Source organism: Ranitomeya imitator, chromosome 1 (assembly GCF_032444005.1).
Source record: "Ranitomeya imitator isolate aRanImi1 chromosome 1, aRanImi1.pri, whole genome shotgun sequence".
Classification (NCBI taxonomy): domain Eukaryota; kingdom Metazoa; phylum Chordata; class Amphibia; order Anura; family Dendrobatidae; genus Ranitomeya; species Ranitomeya imitator.
In genome coordinates this window covers 1068020120-1068041390 of record NC_091282.1, presented here as the reverse complement: position 1 = coordinate 1068041390, position 21271 = coordinate 1068020120, and the positions used below count along the sequence as shown (strand labels likewise).

At 45.0% G+C, this 21271-nt stretch overlaps 1 protein-coding gene across 1 annotated transcript in view; it reads right to left on the bottom strand.

Moving 5' to 3' along the window:
- The window catches only part of CPE (carboxypeptidase E), a 94584-nt gene extending 75700 nt beyond the window's left edge, over positions 1-18884 (bottom strand). Inside the window, exon 1 of the mRNA XM_069744189.1 lies at positions 18153-18884. Within this exon, the coding sequence (XP_069600290.1) occupies positions 18153-18429 (277 nt within the window). The 5' untranslated portion in view covers positions 18430-18884. The remainder of the gene's footprint in view (positions 1-18152) is intronic.
- Positions 18885-21271: the final 2387 nt, after the last annotated feature.

Sequence of the window (21271 nt, the reverse complement as noted above, 5' to 3'; positions counted from 1 at the left end):
TTTATAATCTACGTTCACCAATGATATGGGGCGGTATGATCCACACTCCAAGGGGTCCTTTCCCTCCTTTTTAAGTACAATGATATTTGCATCATAAAATGTTTCAGGCATAATTTCTCCCTCCCATATGTTCTGAAGCACCTTCAATAAAAGTGGTGCCAGGTGGTCCCGATATTTTTTATAGAACTCAACGGGAAACCCGTCAGGTCCAGGGGCCTTCCCGGTGGCCATGTCCATTATAGCATGTTCCACTTCCTCCAGAGTAAACTCGGCTTCCATAAAAGCTTGCTGGGTTGGGCTCAGTGAGGGGAATGTTATGTCTGATAAATAGTCTGCACATTCAGGGACCCCAAGACCACTACCCGATTTGTACAGTGACTTATAGTAACTACAAAAACTTCAAAGAATTTCCTCAGTGGAGGATACCAACAAACCATCGAGTGTCCGAATCTGTAGTACCGTATTAGCGGTGTTATGCTGACGTACTAGAAAAGCTAGGAGTGTACTGGCCTGATTCCCCAATTAAAAATAAGATTGACGGGTAAAGAATAATTTACGTTTCGATTTAGTGTCTATATTTTGAGTATATAGTCTTTGGGAAGTGAGCCACTCCACTCTGTTGCCGTTAGTTTGATTGGCCACATAGGCGGCTTCCGAGTCCTTCAGCCGTCGCTCTATCTCGTCATCCTCCCCCGCCGTCACCCTTTTTATATAGGAAATTGTAGAGGACAGACATCCCCTTAAGTATGCCTTTAGAGTGTCCCAAAACAGATTGAGATTCGAGGGGTCTGGGTGAGTAGAGACAAAGCAGTTTAACTGATCAACCGTTCTATCACTAGAATCTATCAGTTTCAGCCGGAAGGGATTCAATTTCCAAGGTATATTATTATTTGACTGACCGTATTTAAGTTTGAGAATAACTGGACTGTGATCTGATATCCCCCTGTTACCATGTTCGACACTATTCACCCATAGCGCTAGGTCACTAGATCCAAATATGTAATCTATACGGGATAGAGACTGTCTAGTTGATGAATGACAAGTATATTCCTTTGTCTCAGGGTGACATGTTCTCCATAGGTCTAACCATCCGCTACCGTTCATAAATGATGCCAATTGAGAGGGAGATTGAGAAAGGGGCCCCCGTGACATCTCGCCGTCTAGTCTCAGTCTGTCTTTAAGATTATCCATGACTAAATTAAAGTCTCCCATACAGATAACACTAGCATTAGGATAATTTAGGGAGAAACCCAGTGCCATGCGGAAAACCGATATGCCAGCCGGGGGTGGGTTATAAACACATAATATCACATATTCCTGCATATTAATAAAGGCATGAACAAAAACAAAGCGGCCCTCGGGATCGCGTCGTGACTCTCTAGCCTCCCACCTGACATTCCTATGTACCAACAGGCAGACCCCTCTGGAGTAACTGGTGTGAAATGCGTGAAGGGACCATTGCACCCACGGCTTTTGCGTACACTTAGCTGTGTCTCTGGTCAAATGTGTCTCCACAAGTGCTACAATATGTGGATGATACCTTTTAATTTGTGAAAATACCTTAATTTTCTTTTGAGGAGTCTTAATACCCCGTATGTTCCACGTCATACATACAATCTCAGATCCCATATCTACGTTCGGGAAGAGGCATAATGTACACCACAGCCTGGGCGGGAATCAGGAACATCATATAGAGCATAAGGTTATCACTGGCGACTAACAAACATAACAAACAATCAGAACTGGTGTAAAATACCAAACAAAACAACATTTGAACAGTGGAGGAGTATAATCCTACACTCCTACAGTCAGGTAGAAAAGGGGATACCCTCACTGGAATCAGCGTCCGGTATAGTTGATAAACTCAGCACCCACAGAGAAAGCTCCAGATTGTGTTGCCATCAGACAGAAAGAGCTACTCAAGAGTCCGGGGTACTAGGCCCCTTGTATGACCGCAACCATTCGGCCGCCTCCGCCGGGTCAGTAAAGAACAAGGAGGAGCCTTCATGAACAATACGGAGTCGAGCTGGATAAAGCATGGAGTAGATGATGTTTTTATCCCTGAGTTGCTTTTTGACTTCCATAAATCGAACTCGCTGCTTTTGAAGTTCCATAGAGAAATCCGGAAAGACTGATATGGTGGCGTTATTGAATTTAATAGGGGCCTTCTGCTTTGCCAAGCGAAGAATTGCATCTCTGTCCCTGCAGTTAAGGAGACGTGCCAGAAAGGGTCGGGGCGGAGCTACGGGAGGAAGAGGTCTCGTTGGGACCCTATGGGCCCTCTCCACAGAAAATGTTGAGGAGAATCCATCTCCCAGGGAGGTTTTAAGCCAGTCCTCTAGAAATTGCTCAGGTTGCTGACCCTCCGAGCAATCTGGTAGGCCAATAATTCGAATGTTATTACGACGCAGTCTGTTTTCCAGGTCATCTGCCTTTTGCTTCCAGGTATTCACAGAGCCAGTGGCCTTTGATAGCTTAGCCTCCATTGGGGCAATGGTGTCCTCTATCTGAGACACCCTTGTTTCAACCTCTGAAATACGCCCTCTCATAGTTTTTATATCTTGTCGCAGACGGCCCACTTCAGTATGCACGTCTTCTATTTTCTCAGTGAGGGAGGACCTGGTGAGAGATATGGCCTGCATCAAATGCTCAGATGCTTGTTTAAGAGTCAGTTCGTCTTGTTCTCCCTCTTCATTGCTGTCAGAAAGACGATTTTTGCGTTGACTCTGCGTGGGATTATTTCTGAGAGAACGTGTATTATCTGGGGCATCTTCTCTGGCATATTTCCTCAACTTGTCAGCAGCCCCCAGTCCTTTAGAATGATGCATGGTGATTGACAGAAGATCCCCACCAAAGGACCGGATTTATTATTATGGCAGTCTATTCTCCACTAGCAGACCGGACAGGGCCAAACACCGGGATGCACCCCAGAGAGGCAGCAAACCAAGCAAAGAGTCTCAGATATTTGCAAATGTATCAACTTAGGAATTTGCCCAGGCACTGCGTCTCAGAGCAGCCACAGCTCCCCAGGCAGAACAGCAGGGAGGGGGGACGATCCCTCTAAAGTTATGGTGCCAGCAGGGGTTTTTGATAAGGGGGGTGCAGGGCCCAATTTTTCAGGGCGCACACTGCTCTGCCCCCTTTAGTATTTCAGGTCGGTAGCTCACCTCCTGAATGCACCGCAGTCTTGCTATATAGCGCCTCTCTCCTTGCTGCTGGAGCGTGCGCTTTAGTAATGGCCGCCGTCCCCCAGGGCCCGCCCGCCGCTCCAGACCCGGCACCTGTCTCTTATTCCCCGATGTTCCACAGCGTCCCCGCTGTATGTAAATGTCTGCCGCGCTCCCAGGGGATCCACCCGGCTCCAGCCGCCGCCGGCGGAGCAGCGCTCAAAGATGGCCGCCGCAGCTCAGGGACTTTGCCGCTCTTCCAGGCCGCCACAGATACCGGCTCTCCAGCGTTCCACCGTCGCTGCCCAAGGAGTCGCCGGTCTCCCGAGTTCTCAGGGCACCGTCTCAGCCGATGTAAGCTGCAGTTCAGGGGGATTAATGGCCGGATTCAGGTCAGGATTATGGGAGCCTCCAAAAGGTGCGTCTTCTCTCCTAGCTTACATAGCCACACCCCCCGCACCATCCATCTTCCCCTTGACTCTATTTTCCCTGACCCTGCTGCTGAAAAACATCCTCAAAGCATAATACTGCCACCACCATGTTTCACTGTGGGGATGGTGTTCTTGAGGTGATGAGTGATGAGATGTGTTGGTTGGTGCCACACATAGCGTTTACCTTGGAGGCCAAAAAGTTCAAATTTGGTCTCATCTGACTACACCTTCCACACCTTCTGCAAACAGAAAATGAGCAATTTTTATGCGTAAGTAAAGGCTGTTTTCTGCCCACTCTTTCATAAAGACCACCTCTATGCAGTGTACAGCTTACTGTGTTCATATGGACAGATATACCAGTTTCTCCTTAGGAACTCTGCATCTCCTTCAGGGTTACCTTTGGTCTCTATGCTGCCGCTCCGATTAATGCCCTCCTTACCTGGGCTGAGAGTTTTAGTGGCGGCCCTCTCTTGGCAGGTTTGTTGTGTTACCATGTTCTTTTCATTTGATAATAATGGATTTGATGGTGTTGCGGGAGATCATCAGAGGTTGAGATATTTTTTTATAACCCAACCCTGACTTGTACTTCTTAACAACTTTGTCCCTGACTTGTTTGGTCTTCGTGGAGTTGTTTGGTTAGTGTTGCCTCTTAATGGTGGGTGGCAGCCTCTGTGGCATTTCAGAAAAGGTAAAGTGTATATACTGACCAGGTGGCACTTAGATTCCACAAAGGTGGCTTCCTTTCACTAAGCATGTGACTTATGAAGATAATTGTTTGCACCAGAAATTTTTAGGGGCTTCATAGCAAAACGGGGGAATGCAAATGCCAATTTTTAGTTGTACAGATAAGGAGGGTACAAAGGTTGTGCTGCAATAATAAGAAGCTTTTGTGCAATGGCCTTGATAGATGCAGTCATGCTTTTATTAGCTAATGTAATAGCCAAAGTGGGTTACATTACAGGCAAATTGATCATGGAACATCCAGCTGTTTACTGATGCAGAATTCATGTAAATAAATGCGATGTAATATGGATATGATACCACAATATCTGATAAGACACAAGCTATCCTGACTTGTTACAGTTATTGGGTATATTTAGAATATTGTCAGGTCAGATTCTATTTTGTTTATTGTACTTTGTATTCCACTTCCCATCTACGTTTGTACTTTGCTGCCTTGGGGCACATACATCTTGTGTAATCACTTTCAATTCTCAGTAGCATGGAGACGTGATTGATCCGCTAATATTTTCTATAGTCCTACATTATGCATGCTCTTTTTATACTAGCATTTCGCAGACTTTCTAAGTTTTATGATTTTTTGTTATTTTTTAGCTTCAACAAGGTGCTGCCATACACCTCTTGGGGGGAGGGGGGAAGAATTATGCTTGCAAGTCTTTACATGCCAATCTTGCTCGCTCTCCCAATATCTGCGGACGGGACTGATCCCATGCACATTACATTGTCGTTCTATCCTTCTAAAATCTACATTGTATTTATATTGCCACTTGCTCAAAAAATTGAGTTAACTACCATTGAAAAAATCATCTTGATTATGGTAATGACATTTGAAAAATTCCCTGAGCAACCCAGAGACTATTTTTGGTTTTGCACTGCATCACTCCATTGCAGAGATCTTCACTTCTGTTCCTTTATGAGTGCAATATGTGAAATCTCTGCTTGAGTCTAACTGAGCATTTCTCCAGAGTATTTTCTTTCTGGCTTGTGTCTTCATCACTCCCTCCCAATGTTCTAACCAATCACCATGCACTAGCAGCGTAGCAGTCTCAGACAGTGCTGTGCTATGATTGGCAGAATCTGGGATGGAGGGGTGAAACCGCATATCCCCAGAGAAGAGAGATGCCCAGTTGGACCGCAAGCAAAAAAATCACATGATGAGTGCCGAAAGCAACAAATATAAATATTACCCCAATAGAGTAACATACTGCAAAACAGAAATGAGCGGCAGAATCAGTAGAGCTGAGGGAATTTTACAAGCTCTTTCAATCAATTTTTTTGTTTAGCAAGTGACAAGGCCTCTGTAAAGGGGTTCTCCACCCTTTTTTCTCTAAAAGTATTACTATTAAGTTGCACAAAAGCAGCTCATTTTTTGTGCCCTGAGCTGAAGTTTTTATTGACACCATTTTGGGGTAGGTACAATGTTTTGATCGCCTCTTATTGCATTTTATTACAATGTTGCAACGAGCAAAAAAACATAATTCTGGCTCTTTGATTTTATGCTCATTACTCTGTTTACTGATCGGATTACCGTAATTTATTTTGTTATATATTGGGTTTTTTCATTGCGTTATTTGCTTCCTTTTCAATGAGACAAAAGCAGAAATGACGATCTCCTATAAACGCCACCACGTCTCTGACCTAGTGGGTGAAGACGAGTTGCTGTGATGTCTCACATACACAGTACACACAGAGATGAATTCCTCTGTGTAATCAAACAGAAGCAGCAACAGCAGCATGGAGGAAAATATACAGGAGAGCTGAGCAGTGTAACTGTTAATCTAGCACTAGTCTGATCAAAATCACTTACTAGAGAAGCTAAAGCACATATTTGTTCTCCGTGGCTCATGCTCAGGCTCACATTAACTCCCAGTTGGTCCCCTGTGTAACTACCTAGTATATTATTACAGTGTCTTGCAAAATAATTCACCCACTTGGCATTTTTCATGTTTTGCTACCTCACAAACTGGAATTTCACTGTTTTTTTTGTGAGGGTTTGCAAACAATAGGACAAAATAAGTATAAACTTCAGTGTGCATTATTCACCCACAGAAGTCAGTATTTTGTAGAGCCTCCTTTTGCAGAAATTACAGCTGCAAGTAATTTTGGATAGGCCTCTATGAACTTTTCACATCTTGTCACTGGGATTTGTACCCATTCTTCAAGGCAAAACTGCGCCAGCTCCACCAAGTTAGTATCCTCTGGTGAACAGTAATCTTCATGTCTGAACACAGATTCTCAATTCGATTAGAGTCTGGGCTTTGACTTGGCCACTCCAAAACATTCACGTTTCAACTTAAACCACTTGAGAGTTGCTTTAGCAGTATACTTTGGGTCTTTGGCTTGTTGGAAGGTAAATCTCCATCCCAGACTCAAATCGCTGAAAGACTGAAAAAGGTTTTGCTAAAGAATATCCCTGTATTTTGCACAATCCCACAGCATGATGCTGCCACCATGTTTCACTGTGGAGATGGTGTTTTTGAGGGGATTTGCTGTGTTGGTTTGGCGCCACACATAGCATTTACCTTAGTGGCCCAAAAGTTCAATTGTGGTCTCAGCTGACCATAGAAACTTTCTTCATACATTTAGGTAGTCTCCCATGTGTATTTTGGCAAACTCAAAATGAGCCTTACAAATTTTGTGCGTAAGTGAAGGCTTTTTATGCCTACTCTTTAATAAAGACCAAATCTATGGAGTGTATGGCTTATTGTGGTGACATGGACATATACTCCAGTTTCTGCTTGGGAACTCTGCATCTATTTCAGGGTTACCTTTGGTCTCTGTACTGCCTTTCTGATTAATGCCTTTCTTGCCCGGGCGGATTGTTTTGGTGGGCAGCACTCTCTTGGCAGGTTTGTTGGAGTACCATGTTCTTTCCATTTGATTGTGATGGATTTGATGATGCTCCGAGACAATCATCATAGATTGCAATATTTTTTTAGAATCCAACCTGTACATCACAACAATTTTATCCCTGACTTGTCTGGAGAATTCCTTGGTCTTCACGGTGTTCTTTGGTTAGTGGTTCCTTTTGCTTTATGGCGTTGCCGCCTCTGTGGCATTTCAGAAAAAGTGTAGATATACTGACAGACCAAGTGACACTTAGATTGCACACAGGTGGACTTCTTTTCACTAAGCATATGACTTATGAAAGTAATTGCTTGAATCAGAAATCATAGGAAAAAGGGGGAATGCATATGCCAATTTTTAGTTATTTGATCCCATACATTTAATTTATGTTTATTTTTTTCTCAATTAACCAACTTAGACTATTTAGTGCTGATGCTTCACACACAAATCGGATTCCAAAAATATATAAACACAGGTTGTAATGTAACAAAATAGGTAAAAAGCCAAGGGGTGAATTCACTCAAGCCACTGTATATATAAGCATATGTAAATTCGTGAATGATGCTTAAATTTTGTGGTAGCTGAACAGTGGACCAAGAGTCAATGTTACCGGTAAGTACTTGGAACCCCAGTCCAACACAGCTCATGCTGTTTATGTCACAATGGTATTGGGACTATGGGCGCTAACCATTTCTCTAAAACTAGAGGCAACGTAGTCTATCCCTGTCCCCCGGATAACTCCTCAAGGTGGATATCAACCCCTATCTGTCCCTTTCCCTTACCCAGGGTAGTGGGAAGCTGAAGTGTATAGGAACACACTAACCAGACAAACAAGAGAAGAGGTAAAGGCATAAATGAAAATACCAACCATACAAAATACACACACCAAACAACAGAGTGGGACACTATGAAGTCTAAGGAAGGAGAAACCAAATAGGAAAGGATGAGTATGTGCACACAGACGAAACTCCAAGCAACAATCTCCAAAGGCCACTTCCAAAAACAAACTACCCCGCCAACTCCAAAACCAGGCAGTAAGAACTAACAATGGCAATCCCTAGGTGCCACAGGTGAATATATACAGCAGAGGGAGACACTGAGCAGCTGAAACAATCCAAGTAGGAAAACTCCAGGATATCAACTGAACAGATTAACACTGCTAGCAAGGAAAAAAATAGCTGTCACCATTGTCGGGTGCCCCGGGACCAGAAACTCATTCCCTGTCCCTAACACTACGTGGCACCCTAGCTCACCCTGTTCCCCAGATAACTTCTGATCGTGAAGATGCCGGGGCCACGTACCTTGCCTTAGCTCCTGAGTCAGCCCTCAGTCTGTACTCTTCCCCCACCTTGGGAAGAGAGGAGTAGCAGTATACCATAGTACACCAAACCAGACTAACAAGGTAGTATGAGCAGGGGTAACAAAAAAAATACCAAACATACAAATATACTCACACATGTAACACTGGAGTGCACTGGGGAGTGGAGGATGGCGTTAACCCAAAGTAGGAGAATAAAGGGAGTTTTCACACATACAAAACCTAGCAGTCACAGATAAATCCACCATACACATTTCTCCAATAATAACCACTAATAACCTGCAGCCATGCAGCAAAAGCTACGTCTGACAATGAGTGTTACACAGGACTCAGATTATATAGGAAATTTGAGTGACTAACAGTGCACAAATGAGACCCTTAGCTCCAGGAGCTCTCAACAGAGCAGATTAACACTTGCATTGCCAAAAGAAATTTACACCATTTAATAAAAAGGTGAAATGCTTCTAACCAGTGCAAGAGTAGGAGAAATCAGATGCTGCGATCTTCTGGCTCCTCTCTTTCGTGGTCAATCCGTGACACCAGCACAGTTTAATACGATAGTGAACTATTTCTAACCAATGCAAGAGTATGTGAAACCTGTTGCGGTATCCCTGTGACACTTGGATTCCCCTTTACATAGAATTTAATAGGCTATATAAAACTCACCTCACTGTGCTGGGAGCCCATCTTGCTTTGATCAAGAAGGACTTGAGCCATTTTTTCAGTGTGGATGATGAGTTAATGGTGCAGGGGGAGGGGAAGAAATGGCTTATATGTTGAGAAAGAAGCAGTTTATCTGCTGAGATATATAGTAAAGATTTTATAATCTACTATAGAATTGCATGTTCTATTGATTTATGCAGTTTGTTGTAATGACAAACTGTTTACATTTTTCTTGAGCACCCAGAAAAACTAAAACAAATGCAAAAATGAAGTTCCTTATATTATGAGAAACCACCCTAAAGTATGAGAAGCAATGAAAGGGATAGCATAATCTTACAAGGTATATACAGATGATGCATATTTACTACAACATGGCATTTGCACAAATGGAATAAAACTAATTAGCACAAGTGTAGGCAGTAACAGTATAACATCAATTAGTTGCACAAAGCACTTTAAGATTACGGTACCTCAATTAGGGCAAATAGGCTTTCATGGTACAAGGTAAAAATAGAATCTGCTTCTCTGGCACATAAGCCGAATTCTCATGTGGAAACCTCAGACGCTCTAATAGTACGTGAGCTGCACCTGCCTCACTAAGGAAACTGTTGTGGCTGAGATTATAGTGAATCGCGGCATTATATTGCATCCCATACATCACAGTATATACAGTCAGATCTATTACTATAATGGCAAGCAAACGTCCAATTGAAGCACACACATTTGAGCACTTAAGCAGAATTTGGGAAAGGGTTCCCTTACTTGTGGGACAGTAAAGCACAAATAACAGACACATAACTGGCATACACACAGATACATATACCATAGAAACGTCATTCTAGAGCAGTGCTGTGATTCTATGTAGTGGCATGTAAAAGTTTGGGTAACTTATCGATACACGAGAAACCAGCACATGACAACATGAAACACTCATCCGAACACTAAGCATGCACAATACACACCTCATCGCCACAAGTACACAAATACACAGTAGACATACAAGCAGCACTACTTACATATTATAAGTGAATACAGAAAAGGGGGTCAAAAGGAGCGCAACCTGCATCTACAGACCTGGTGGCAGGAGTGGATGGGGCATGGATCTGTGCCAGCTTGGTGCCTGCATACTATTATACAAATGTATACATGTTATTAGCCACACGCATGTGAATGTTTAAAAGGTACCAGAAGAACTTATGTCCGGAGTTATGCACCTACATGTTTGCCGTTCACTCCCATTGAAAAAAACAAAACAACTTTTAGATGCCACTGCCAGTAATTGACAGCGCAGCTAAAAGGTTAAACAGCAGGAAGTGGAACTGAATCTAGCTCTGGACCCTGATGTTTAACCATTTAGCTGCTGCTGCTGTCAATTACTGGCAGTGGCATATAAAAGTTTCTGCGGGGGTATCACTGGGAGTCAATTGCAGATATATGTAGGTATATACACTGCTCAAAAAAAATAAAGGGAACACGAAAGTCCCACATCCTAGATATCACTGAATGAAATATTCCAGTTGTAAATCTTTATACATTACATAGTGGAATGTGTTGAGAACAATGAAACCTAAAAATTATCAACGTAAATCAGAACTAATATCCCACGGAGGTCTGGAGTTGGAATGATGCTCAAAATCAAAGTGGAAAATCAAATTACAGGCTGATCCAACTTCAGTGGAAATGCCTCAAGACAAGGAAATGATGTTCAGTAGTGTGTGTAGTCTCTACGTGCCTGTATGATCTCCCTACAACGCCTGGGCATGCTCCTGATGAGAGGGCAGATGGTCTCCTGAGGGATCTCCTCCCAGACCTGGACTAAAGCATCCACCAACTCCTGGACAGTCTGTGGTGCAACGTGACGTTGGTGGATGGTGCGAGACGTGAAGTCCCAGATGTGTTCAATCGGATTCAGGTCTGGGGAACAGGAAGGCCAGTCCATAGCTTCAATGCCTTCATCTTGCAGGAACTCTTGACACACTCCAGCCACATGAGGTCTGGCACTGTCCTGTATTAGGAAGAACCCAGGGCTAACCGCACCAGCGTATGGTCTCACAAGCGGTCTGAGGATCTCATCTCGGTACCTAATAGCAATTAGGCTACCTCTGGTGAGCATATGGAGGGCTGTGCAGCCCTCCAAAGAAATGCCACCCCACACCATTACTGACCCACTGCCAAACCGGTCATGCTGAAGGATGTTGCAGGCAGCAGATCGCTCTCCATGGCGTCTCCAGACTCTGTCACGTCTGTCACATGTGCTCAGTGTGAACCTGCCTAAGAGCATAGGGTGCCAGTGGCGAATTTGCCAATCCTTATGTTCTTTGGCAAATGCCAAGTGTCCTGCACAGTGTTGGGCTATGAGCACAAAAACCCCATCTGTGAACGTCAGGCACTCAGACCATCCTCATGGAATCGGTTTCTAACTGTTTGTGCAGACACATGCACATTTGTGGCCTGCTGGAGGTCATTTTGCAGGGCTCTGGCTTTGCTCCTCCTTCCTCCTTGCACAAAGACTGAGGTAGCGGTCCTGCTGCTGGGTTGTTGCCCTTCTATGGCCCCCTCCATGCCTCCTGGTGTACTGGCCTGTCTCCTGGTAGCGCCTCCAGCCTCTGGACACTATGCTGACAGACACAGCAAACCTTCTTGCCACAGCTCGAATTGATGTGCCATCTTGGATGAGCTGAACTACCTGAGCCACTTGTGTGGGTTTTAGAGTCCGTCTCATGCTACCACGAGTGTGAAAGCACAACCAACATTCAAAAGCGACCAAAACATCAGCCAGAAAGCATTGATACTGAGATGTGGTCTGTGGCCCCCACCTGCAGAACCACTCCTTTTTTGAGTGTGTCTTGATAATTGCCAATAATTTCCATCTGTTGTGTATTCCATTTGCACAACACCATGTGAAATTGATTGTCAGTGTTGCTTCCTAAGTGGACAGTTTGATTTCACAGACATATGATTTACTTGGAGTTAAATTCTGTTGTTTAAGTGTTCCCTTTATTTTTTTGAGCAGTGTATAAGTACATCACCTTGGGCGTTAGTTAATTTGACACTTTTTAAACATACCCATCAAATACATGTGGTAAATGCCATTTATATACATATATGTAAGTTTTTATACATTTATAAAAGGGTGCAGTTTCTGGCCAGCATCTGCCGCATTTGGAGCTGGCATACATTTGGACTTGGCGTGGACGTACAGGGGTTAATACAGTTTTAACAAAGTTACATGACAGCCAAATCATATACCAGTCTTTGGAGTATAGTCAGGATAATATTACCCTGCTTCTTGCTGAAAGCAACAATACTCTCACTTTTGCTCAATTAACTGTACCTAGAACTGTTGGAAGATCAAAGAACAGTTCCATCAAAGAATATTGACCTAGAAACCATGTACCCATAGATGTGCAGCAAATGCTGATTTTTGGATTATGACGTGGCTATTGCTGCAACACTACCGGGGTCTTACAGAGTGCCATTTATCTCACAAAGCAACTTCTCAGTTAATTATTCACTCTCAATCAGGATGCAGATGACACCAATGTAACTCTAAGGCCAAGTCTTGACCCAGGACGGGAAGTTCTCCATCCTTGCAGGGACCGGTGACACATATGTTTTGGCTTCAGAAGAGGAAGCAAAGTGAACAATATGGCAATTCCGGACGACAGAGTAGGAGAAATCCCATTTTATCTGCCTGTATGCAGTGCAGTATAGTGAGCACTGCACGTCACAAACACTGAGGCACGAGATGGCAGCTAGCCTTCAGCGAAAGGAAAACCTGACATGCTGTTCTCTGCACCATATTTACATTTCTTCATAGATTTGTTAGTTTTTTAGTCACATAAACATTATCAGTCTCTGTGGGTGTTTACATAGTCTGGTAATAATCATGAAGCCTGGAAACATGTATCTGCTCCACTAACCATGTAGGGTAAGTCAAGATATCTGGAACTCCATCAGATTGCAACTTTTACTTCTTCACTGACCTTTTATAAGAAAAAGAAATGACAGACCTTAGCATGAGCCCCATCACTCCATTTCTGTCCATCACTGATAGGTGGTGTGAGCTTATATCACTTCACAGTAGGTTCAGAATTCAGTTGATACACTTAATTAGAGCAAAGTTAGCACACTGTCAAGTATTTGGTCAGTTTTTTACCTCAGTATTTGTAAGTCAAAATCAGGAGAGGAACAATCAGAGGAAAAGTATAATAGAAACACATTACCGCTTCTGCATTTTTCACCCACTCCTGGTTTTGGCTTACAAATACTGAGGTAAAAATCTGACCAACTACTGTACGTGTGCACGTGGCCTAAAACGCTGTGGTGCCAACCAGACATTCTGCTCTCAGACTGCCTCAAATTAGCTATATTTCACTGTTCATATTGCGTCTTAAAAGACCCGAGTCCCCCCACACCTTTCCCACACATGTGATGGTGACTGGGCTCAGATAATCTTCCAACCCTTTATCACGGGGGTCTTTTGTATCTTGTAGTAGTGCGCATTTGTATTGTTTTTTTCTGTGGAGTTTTTTTTTTAACTTGCAGTCCTTTTCATTGTGCTGCTTTTAATTTTAGTGTAAGGACTCGCAAGATAATGAGAACCATTGATGAGGGTTTGCGTATTTTGGCCAAAATATCAATGCCAAAATACCTCACACATATTTTACATCTTTTAATGGCACATTACTGCATCTTTTACACTTACAGGGTACAGCGGGACCCTTTAGTGCTGGCTGGAGGGTGTCAGTCCCTGAGGGGTGCACTTTCATAGCGCCGGACAGCCTGCCTAATTTGATGGTGTGGGCCTCACTGATAGGCTGCCGTCACACTAGCAGTATTTGGTCAGTATTTTACATCAGTATCTGTAAGCCAAAACCAGGAGTGGAACAATTAGAGGAAAAGTATAATAGAAACATATGCAGCACTTCTGCATTTATCACCCACTCCTGGTTTTGGCTTACAAATACTGATGTAAAATACTCACCAAATACTGCTAGTGTGACGGCAGCCATAGGCTGTAAGCCAGACACTGTGCACTACATGTGTGACTGGCGTCCTATACATGCTTCATCTGTGTGCATTTATAACACTAAGTAACCAGCCCTACATGAATTGGTAGGTTTGTAAGGGTCTGTGCACACGTTGCGGATATGACCCTGCGGATCTGTAGCAGTTTTCCATGCGTTGTACAGTACCATGTAAACGTATGGAAAACCAAATCCACAGTGCACATGCTGCGGAATATTCTGCACAGAAACGCTGCGGTTTATTTTCTGCAGCATGTCAATTCTTTTTGTGGATTTTGCAGCGTTTTACACCTGTTCCATAAATGGAATCCGCAGGTGTAAAAACGCAGGCGAAATCCGCATAAAATCGCACAAAATCTGCAGTAAATCCGCTGGTAAAACGCAGGGTGTTTTTCCTGCGGATTCTGAAGAATCCGCATGGAAAAATCTGCAATGGAATCCGCAACGTGTGCACATAACCTTAAGGCTGCCGTCACACTATCAGTATTTGGTCAGTATTTTACATAAATATTTGTGAGCCAAAACAAGGAGTGGAACAAATAGAGGAAAAGTATAATAGAAACATATGCACCACTTCTGCATTTATCACCCAATCCTGGTTTTGGCTTCCAAATACTGATGTAAAATACTGACCAAATACTGCTAGCGTGACGGCAGCCTTATGGTGTGAATGGTTGTCCTTCAGTATTTTGCGCTTGCCTGTTGCGGGGTCTGCTGCATCCTGCAGGGCATTACTATTGTGACCTAGTATTGGTAAATAAAGATGGCCCAATATGCTCTATAATGGAGTATAGGTGCCCAGGACATACAGGATTACATAGTGTGTACTGTGCTGTATGCACAAATCAGCTATCTGCCTTTAGTTGTGTAGGTTCTGTGCTCCACGGCCGCTGTCATCTCCAGTGGAAAATCACACAGGGGTCAGCGCAACCTTTTCCACCAAGCGCAGTGTTTCATGTTCATCTCCATACAAGACTAATATGTGATTTCCATAACGTTCCACCATAACTACTTTTTATTGAGGTCTATCTATTTACTGAAGTGTAAAAATTTCTTATGCATGGATGAAACATAAAAAAGCTAGTGCTCTTTTCAGTTTGTAAGTTTGTGCAGTGCAAAAAAAATATTTGACTATGCGAAGACAGTAAACAGGCAGGCGAGCTGCTGCTTTAGGGTATGAGCATACAATGTCTCCTTTGGGTGAATTCCACCTGGAACACGCCTGGAAAAAAAGTGCTAAAAAAAACTACAAAAAGAATGACCATATGTACTGCAATGTAAAACAAAAAACAAACAAACACTTGTGAATGTGTTACGTCTTTTGTCACTTCTTTCAATTGCTTCAGGCTTCGAAAGATGTTAAATGGCTACAAAAACAAATGACCTGTTGATTTTTCAGGTGGCTTCTGTTTGGAAGCCATAGCTAATTTATATGCACAATGTAAAAAAAAAGGCACTGGAAAAACACCACGGATGCTTGAAAGAAGGTATGGTAAACATGTACACTGTTGTAGCTGGAGCAGGACACTGTTATGCACACCATGTACCACATGGAGACACAAGAGAAACTGAAGCTGTCAACAGCATTTCCTAGATCAGGGGTGTCAAACTGCATTCCTCGAGGGCCGCAAACAGGTCATGTTTTCAGGATTTCCTTGTATTGCACAGGTGATAATTTAATCACCTGCACAGAATGATTCCAGCACCTTGTGCAATGCTAAGGAAATCTTGAAAACACGCATGGTCTGAGGCCCTCGAGGAATGCAGTTTGACAACCCTGTCCTAGATGGCTTCTATATAGCAAGGAAATCATGTAATTCAGAAAAGGCAATGTTGGGTCCATCTGATCATCCACTATCATTTCCTCCAGCCTCCATGTGACCCAATACTGCATAAGGAAATGTGTTGGCTACAGAAGACAGAATTATAAAGAAACATTCCATGGGAATCTCATAATCTATTCTCATCAGGCCATGGCACTTCTTCAACTTCATTACCTAGTATGGTTGCACAATCGCCAAGCTTATTCCCTATCCTGTCACCTCTTCTCAAGATACCCAGACCCTAAAAATCAAATTCTGCCCCTTGATACTATAAGGCAGTGCTCCCCAACTCCAGTCCTCAAGAGCCACCAACAGGTCATGTATTCAGGATTTCCTTAGTATTGCACAGGTGATAATTACATCACCTGGACAGGCAAGCATTCAGTAACCTGTGCAATACTAAGGAAATCTTCAAAACATGACCTGTTGGTGGCTCTCGAGGACCGGAGTTGGGGAACACTGCTATAAGGCCTTATTTCCATATATTCGACCACCTGGCCTTATTTCCCTATGACAGGCTACAAAAATGCTAGAGAAAATCTCACGTGGGAACTGATCCCATAGTTTTCTATTGGATTCTTCCCTTTCATCCAACACATCAGTTGCTGTACCTGATCCTTCCAGGAGTTAAATCAGAATATGCTACATTTGGTGTTTTCCGATCCTGCTCGCCAGTTTGGTCGTAGAAAGTAGAAAAAAATCTGATCCTGATGAAACGGATAAATGGAAACCAAGAGTTATTCATACAGGTGGTAAATGTAGATAGACATGTCACCCTTGGGCCTGAGCCTGGTCGCAACTGATAAACAGTGCGGCCTCCATGGTGCATTTAGATGAGTAGATAACGAGAGCTCATGGGGACACTCATTCCAATTATCTGTGGTGATCACCCAACGAGCAAAATACTCATTCATTGGGTGATCAGATCATTTATGCCTGCAAAAGAAATCATTATCAGCAGCACATTGCTCCATAACAGCCAGGGGATGTGCTGCCGGTAACATGATATATGTGGACAAAATGATCATATTAGCGATTGTTCTGTCCCATCTCTATTTAAATGCACCTTACTGTGCCAGGTATTACGTCAGAGGTGGAAAAGCGCCCTGACTTTGGACAATGCTCAGAATGGGAAAACTGAATCTGGATTTTGTATTTACGGTACCTCCTCCTACCACGCATGATATTCTTTATTTACTGCTCTCTGTCATTATCAGAGACTGCGGTGGGAAGTCCAATGGCAAAGAGCCCGTAGCAGAGCTGGCTACTTTCTGCAAAAGCCATCTCTGCCCCCTCAGCCTCTATCTCTGTAGGTATCTCCCATCTGCCCCTGAGCCCCATCTCTGCAGGTATCCCCCTTCTGTTCCCTGAACCATAATCTCCGCAGGTATCCCCCTTCTGCCCCCTGAGCCCCTACCTCTGCAAGTGTACCCCTTACGTTCCCTGAACCATCATCTCCGCAGGTATCCCCCTGTCCCCTGAGCCCCCATCTCTGCAGGTAGCTCCCATCTCCCCCATCTCTGCAGGTATCCCCCTTCTGCCCCCTGAGCCTCTACCTCTGAAGGTACCCCCTAGTGTCCCGAGCCCCCATCTCTGCAGGTATCTCCCATCTCCCCCTGAGCCCCCATCTCTGCAGGTATCCCCCTTCTGCCCCCTGAGCCCCCATCTCTGCAGGTATCCTCATCTGCCCCCAACTCCATAGGTATCCCCCACCGGTTAGGGCATGTTTCTTCTTCCTAGAGCTGCACACAGCGGTGCTGGCTGATCTGTTATATGAGGGGCAGGGACAAGCTGTCACCTCACCTCCACCCCATCATAAGCCTGCAGCTAATCATATAAGGCTCCCGCCGTGTAGATGAGATGCTCTAGGGCTGCTGCACCGGTCATTGCGCCGCCATCATCACACACTACCGTCCGGATTCTGCCATCATCGTCCACATCTAGCAGACCAGTATAGCGCCGTACAAATGGCTCCTAATTGTGAATGCTCATGAGATTGAGGCTATGTGTCACGTATTTTGGGCCACGACTTCCATCCATTATTAATGAGGAATGATTCCTTTTGATCTGCTGCCCCCTGCGCTCGGCTCTGCTATCCCTGCGGCTCTGCCTGCCGTGTACCGCGCACTCACCGGGCTCATGTTCTCCGGGCTTGTCCGACATCTCGATGACCAGCAGCTCCCGGCCCTCGGAGCTCCGTCCCACCGTGTAGATCCTACTGATGGACGGACACTGCAGCCACACCGCCACCAGCGCCTCCCGCAGCTCCGGGTACCGGTGATACTCGAACGAGATGCCGCCCGGTTCCCGGCTCAGTATCCGCCGCCTGCCCTGAGCCTCGGAGGATGAGGAGCAGCCCAGAAGAAGCAGCATCCCGCAGGCGGCCAGACACAGGGAGCGCCGCTCCATCTTCTCACCTGTCTGCGGTGTGTAGTGCTGCGTGCGGTGTCGTCAGTGCTGTGCAGTGTGCGCGGCGCCCTGTGGCATCACCTCCTGTGCTGTGCCTGTGTGCTGTGCCTGTGTGCTGTGCCTGTGTGCTGTGCCTGTGTGCTGTGCCTGTGTGCTGTGCCTGTGCCCACTGTCCTCCTCCTCCAGGTCCCAGCTGCTTCCCTTTGTCTCCTTATCTCTGTCACTGACTGCTGCTGTGTCCTGCTGCCTCCTCCTCCGCCTCCTCCTCCTGTGACTCAGGCTCTCCACCTCCTCTCACCTTCCATCCTGGCTGAGAGGGATGGAGCCCGCCATGCTGCGGCTGTGGTGGGCGCAGAAAGGGGCACCTTATAATGTGCTGTTTCTGGGGTGTGATGAGGTGGTGGTAGAGCAGCACCACTGCCCACCATGCTGCTTTGTAGTCCCCTGGTACTGACACTATCCTAATCTGGGTGATGCCCTATTTTATGGGCACTTGTAGTTTTCCCAGGTTGACATCAATAATGAAAAACAGATAAAGCTGAATGTGGGATTGAAAAACTAAGCACAACCTATGATAAAACATATGGGTTCTTCAACATCTGGTCACTGCTGGAAAAGAGACAGCTCCAGATGAATCCGGGGCAAAGTGGTGCTGAAATGGTAATTCAGGCAGGAATAAGGGACCTGTTAGCGGCTTCTCCAGGTCAGGAGAGTGTCAGGCAGGAGAGGCAGCCGCCTATGGAGCACATTAGGAGACTGCCCCTCTAGTAGGCGGATGAACACCACTCTGACTGTCTCTGGTCGGTGACTCTCAGCCTCGTACACATACTATGGCATACTTCTTAATTTTGAATGACTGGAAAACAGGACACATTTTTTTATGACCCCCTCCAACCCTGGAATGGTGTCCCTATTGAAGTCACATAGTGTTCACACAGTTTGATATAGCTTTTATGGTCCCACATAGTGCTCTTGCTCGCAGATCGAGGACCCCCCACCAGGGCCGGCGTCAGCACCCGGCACAGCGGGTAAATGCCGGGGCCCTGGGGAGAGGGGGGGGCCCACTCATGCTGTCATAGATACAGCTGGGGGAGCAGAGCAGGAGATAACATACTCTCTCCCCCCACAAAGTCACGCTGGCTGCGTTCTCTTAACCCCTATGTGCCAGCTCTGACACAAGCATCTTCTCACTCAGTCAGTGCAGCCAGGCAGGCACACATAGGGGTTAACAGAAGGCAGCCAGTGTGACATTGTGGGCGGAGAGAGCACGTTCTCTGCTCTCCCCGCTGGGTGGCTGCAGACAGTGCTGAAGTTTATCAGGCAGATTCCTGAGGAGCTCTGTCCTACTAGTGCCTGAGTGAGTGCAAAGGTACCCAGCAGAGCAGGGGCGGACACAGACTGCAGAGGGCCCCTGTGCAAGAAATTTTCCTGGGCCCCCCCCCACCCATACTGCAACAAGGTTATGTAAACATATAGGTTGTAATATTTATTATCTGTTTAGAACACAACTATCAACTCTAAATAATAAATTTACGTTCAATATTTAACAACTGAATATAAGCAGGCATGCAATTGATGTCATATCTGGCAAATCTGGATGTGCTTATTGTGGCCTATGACTTATCAAGCAGCACAGACTGTTATTACTTTATAAACTGGAGGAAATAATACTGTAGTTTGGACTCCCCATAGATGCTCCATATAACGCTGTGCCTGTGCCGCCACATATAATGCTCCATACAATTCATTATGACCCCATAGATGCTCCCTATAAAGCTGTGCCGCCACATATAATGCTCCATACAATTCATTATGGCCCCATAGATGCTCCATATAACGCTGTGCCTGTGCCGCCACATATAATGCTCCATACAATTCATTATGGCCCCATAGATGCTCCATATAACGCTGTGCCTGTGCCGCCACATATAATGCTCCATACAATTCATTATGGCCCCATAGATGCTCCCTATAAAGCTGTGCCGCCACATAATGCTCCATACAATTCATTATGGCCCCATAGATGCTCCATATAACGCTGTACCTGTGCCGCCACATATAATGCTCCATACAATTCATTATGGCCCCATAAATGCTCCATATAACGCTGTGCCTGTGCCGCCACATATAATGCTCCATACAATTCATTATGGCCCCATAGATGCTCCATCCATTCCATAATATGGAGCATCTAGATTCTATGGGGCCATAATGAATTGTATGGAGCATTATATGTGGCGGCACAGCTTTATATGGACTCCCTATAAAGCTGTGCCGCCACATATAATGCTCCATATAACGCTGTGCCTGTGCCGCCACATATAATGCTCCATAGTCCATACAATTCATTATGGCCCCATAGATGCTCCATATAATGCTGTGCCGCCACATATAATGCTCCATACAATTCATTATTACCCCATAGATGCTCCATCCATAATATGGAGCATCTATGGGGCCATAATGAATTGTATGGAGCATTATATGTGGCGGCACAGCTTTATATGGACTCCCTATAAAGCTGTGCTGCCAGATATAATGCTCCATACAATTCATTATGGCCCCCAGATAGATGCTGATGCTCTATATATAACGCCTGTGCCGCCACATATAAATGCTGCTCAGCTGCTGCAATAAAAAAAAAAAGACATACTCACCTCGGCTCGACTCTCGTCTCTGCTCGCCCGCTGGTCCTCACCGTCCCGTCTCTCCGAACTGACTGATCAGGCAGAGGGCGGCGCGCACACTATACGTCATCCGCGTGCCCTCTGACCTGAACAGTCAGAGCGCAGAGACGGGAAGATGGAGCAGCGCCCGGCGCGTGGATCGTGGACAGGTAAAT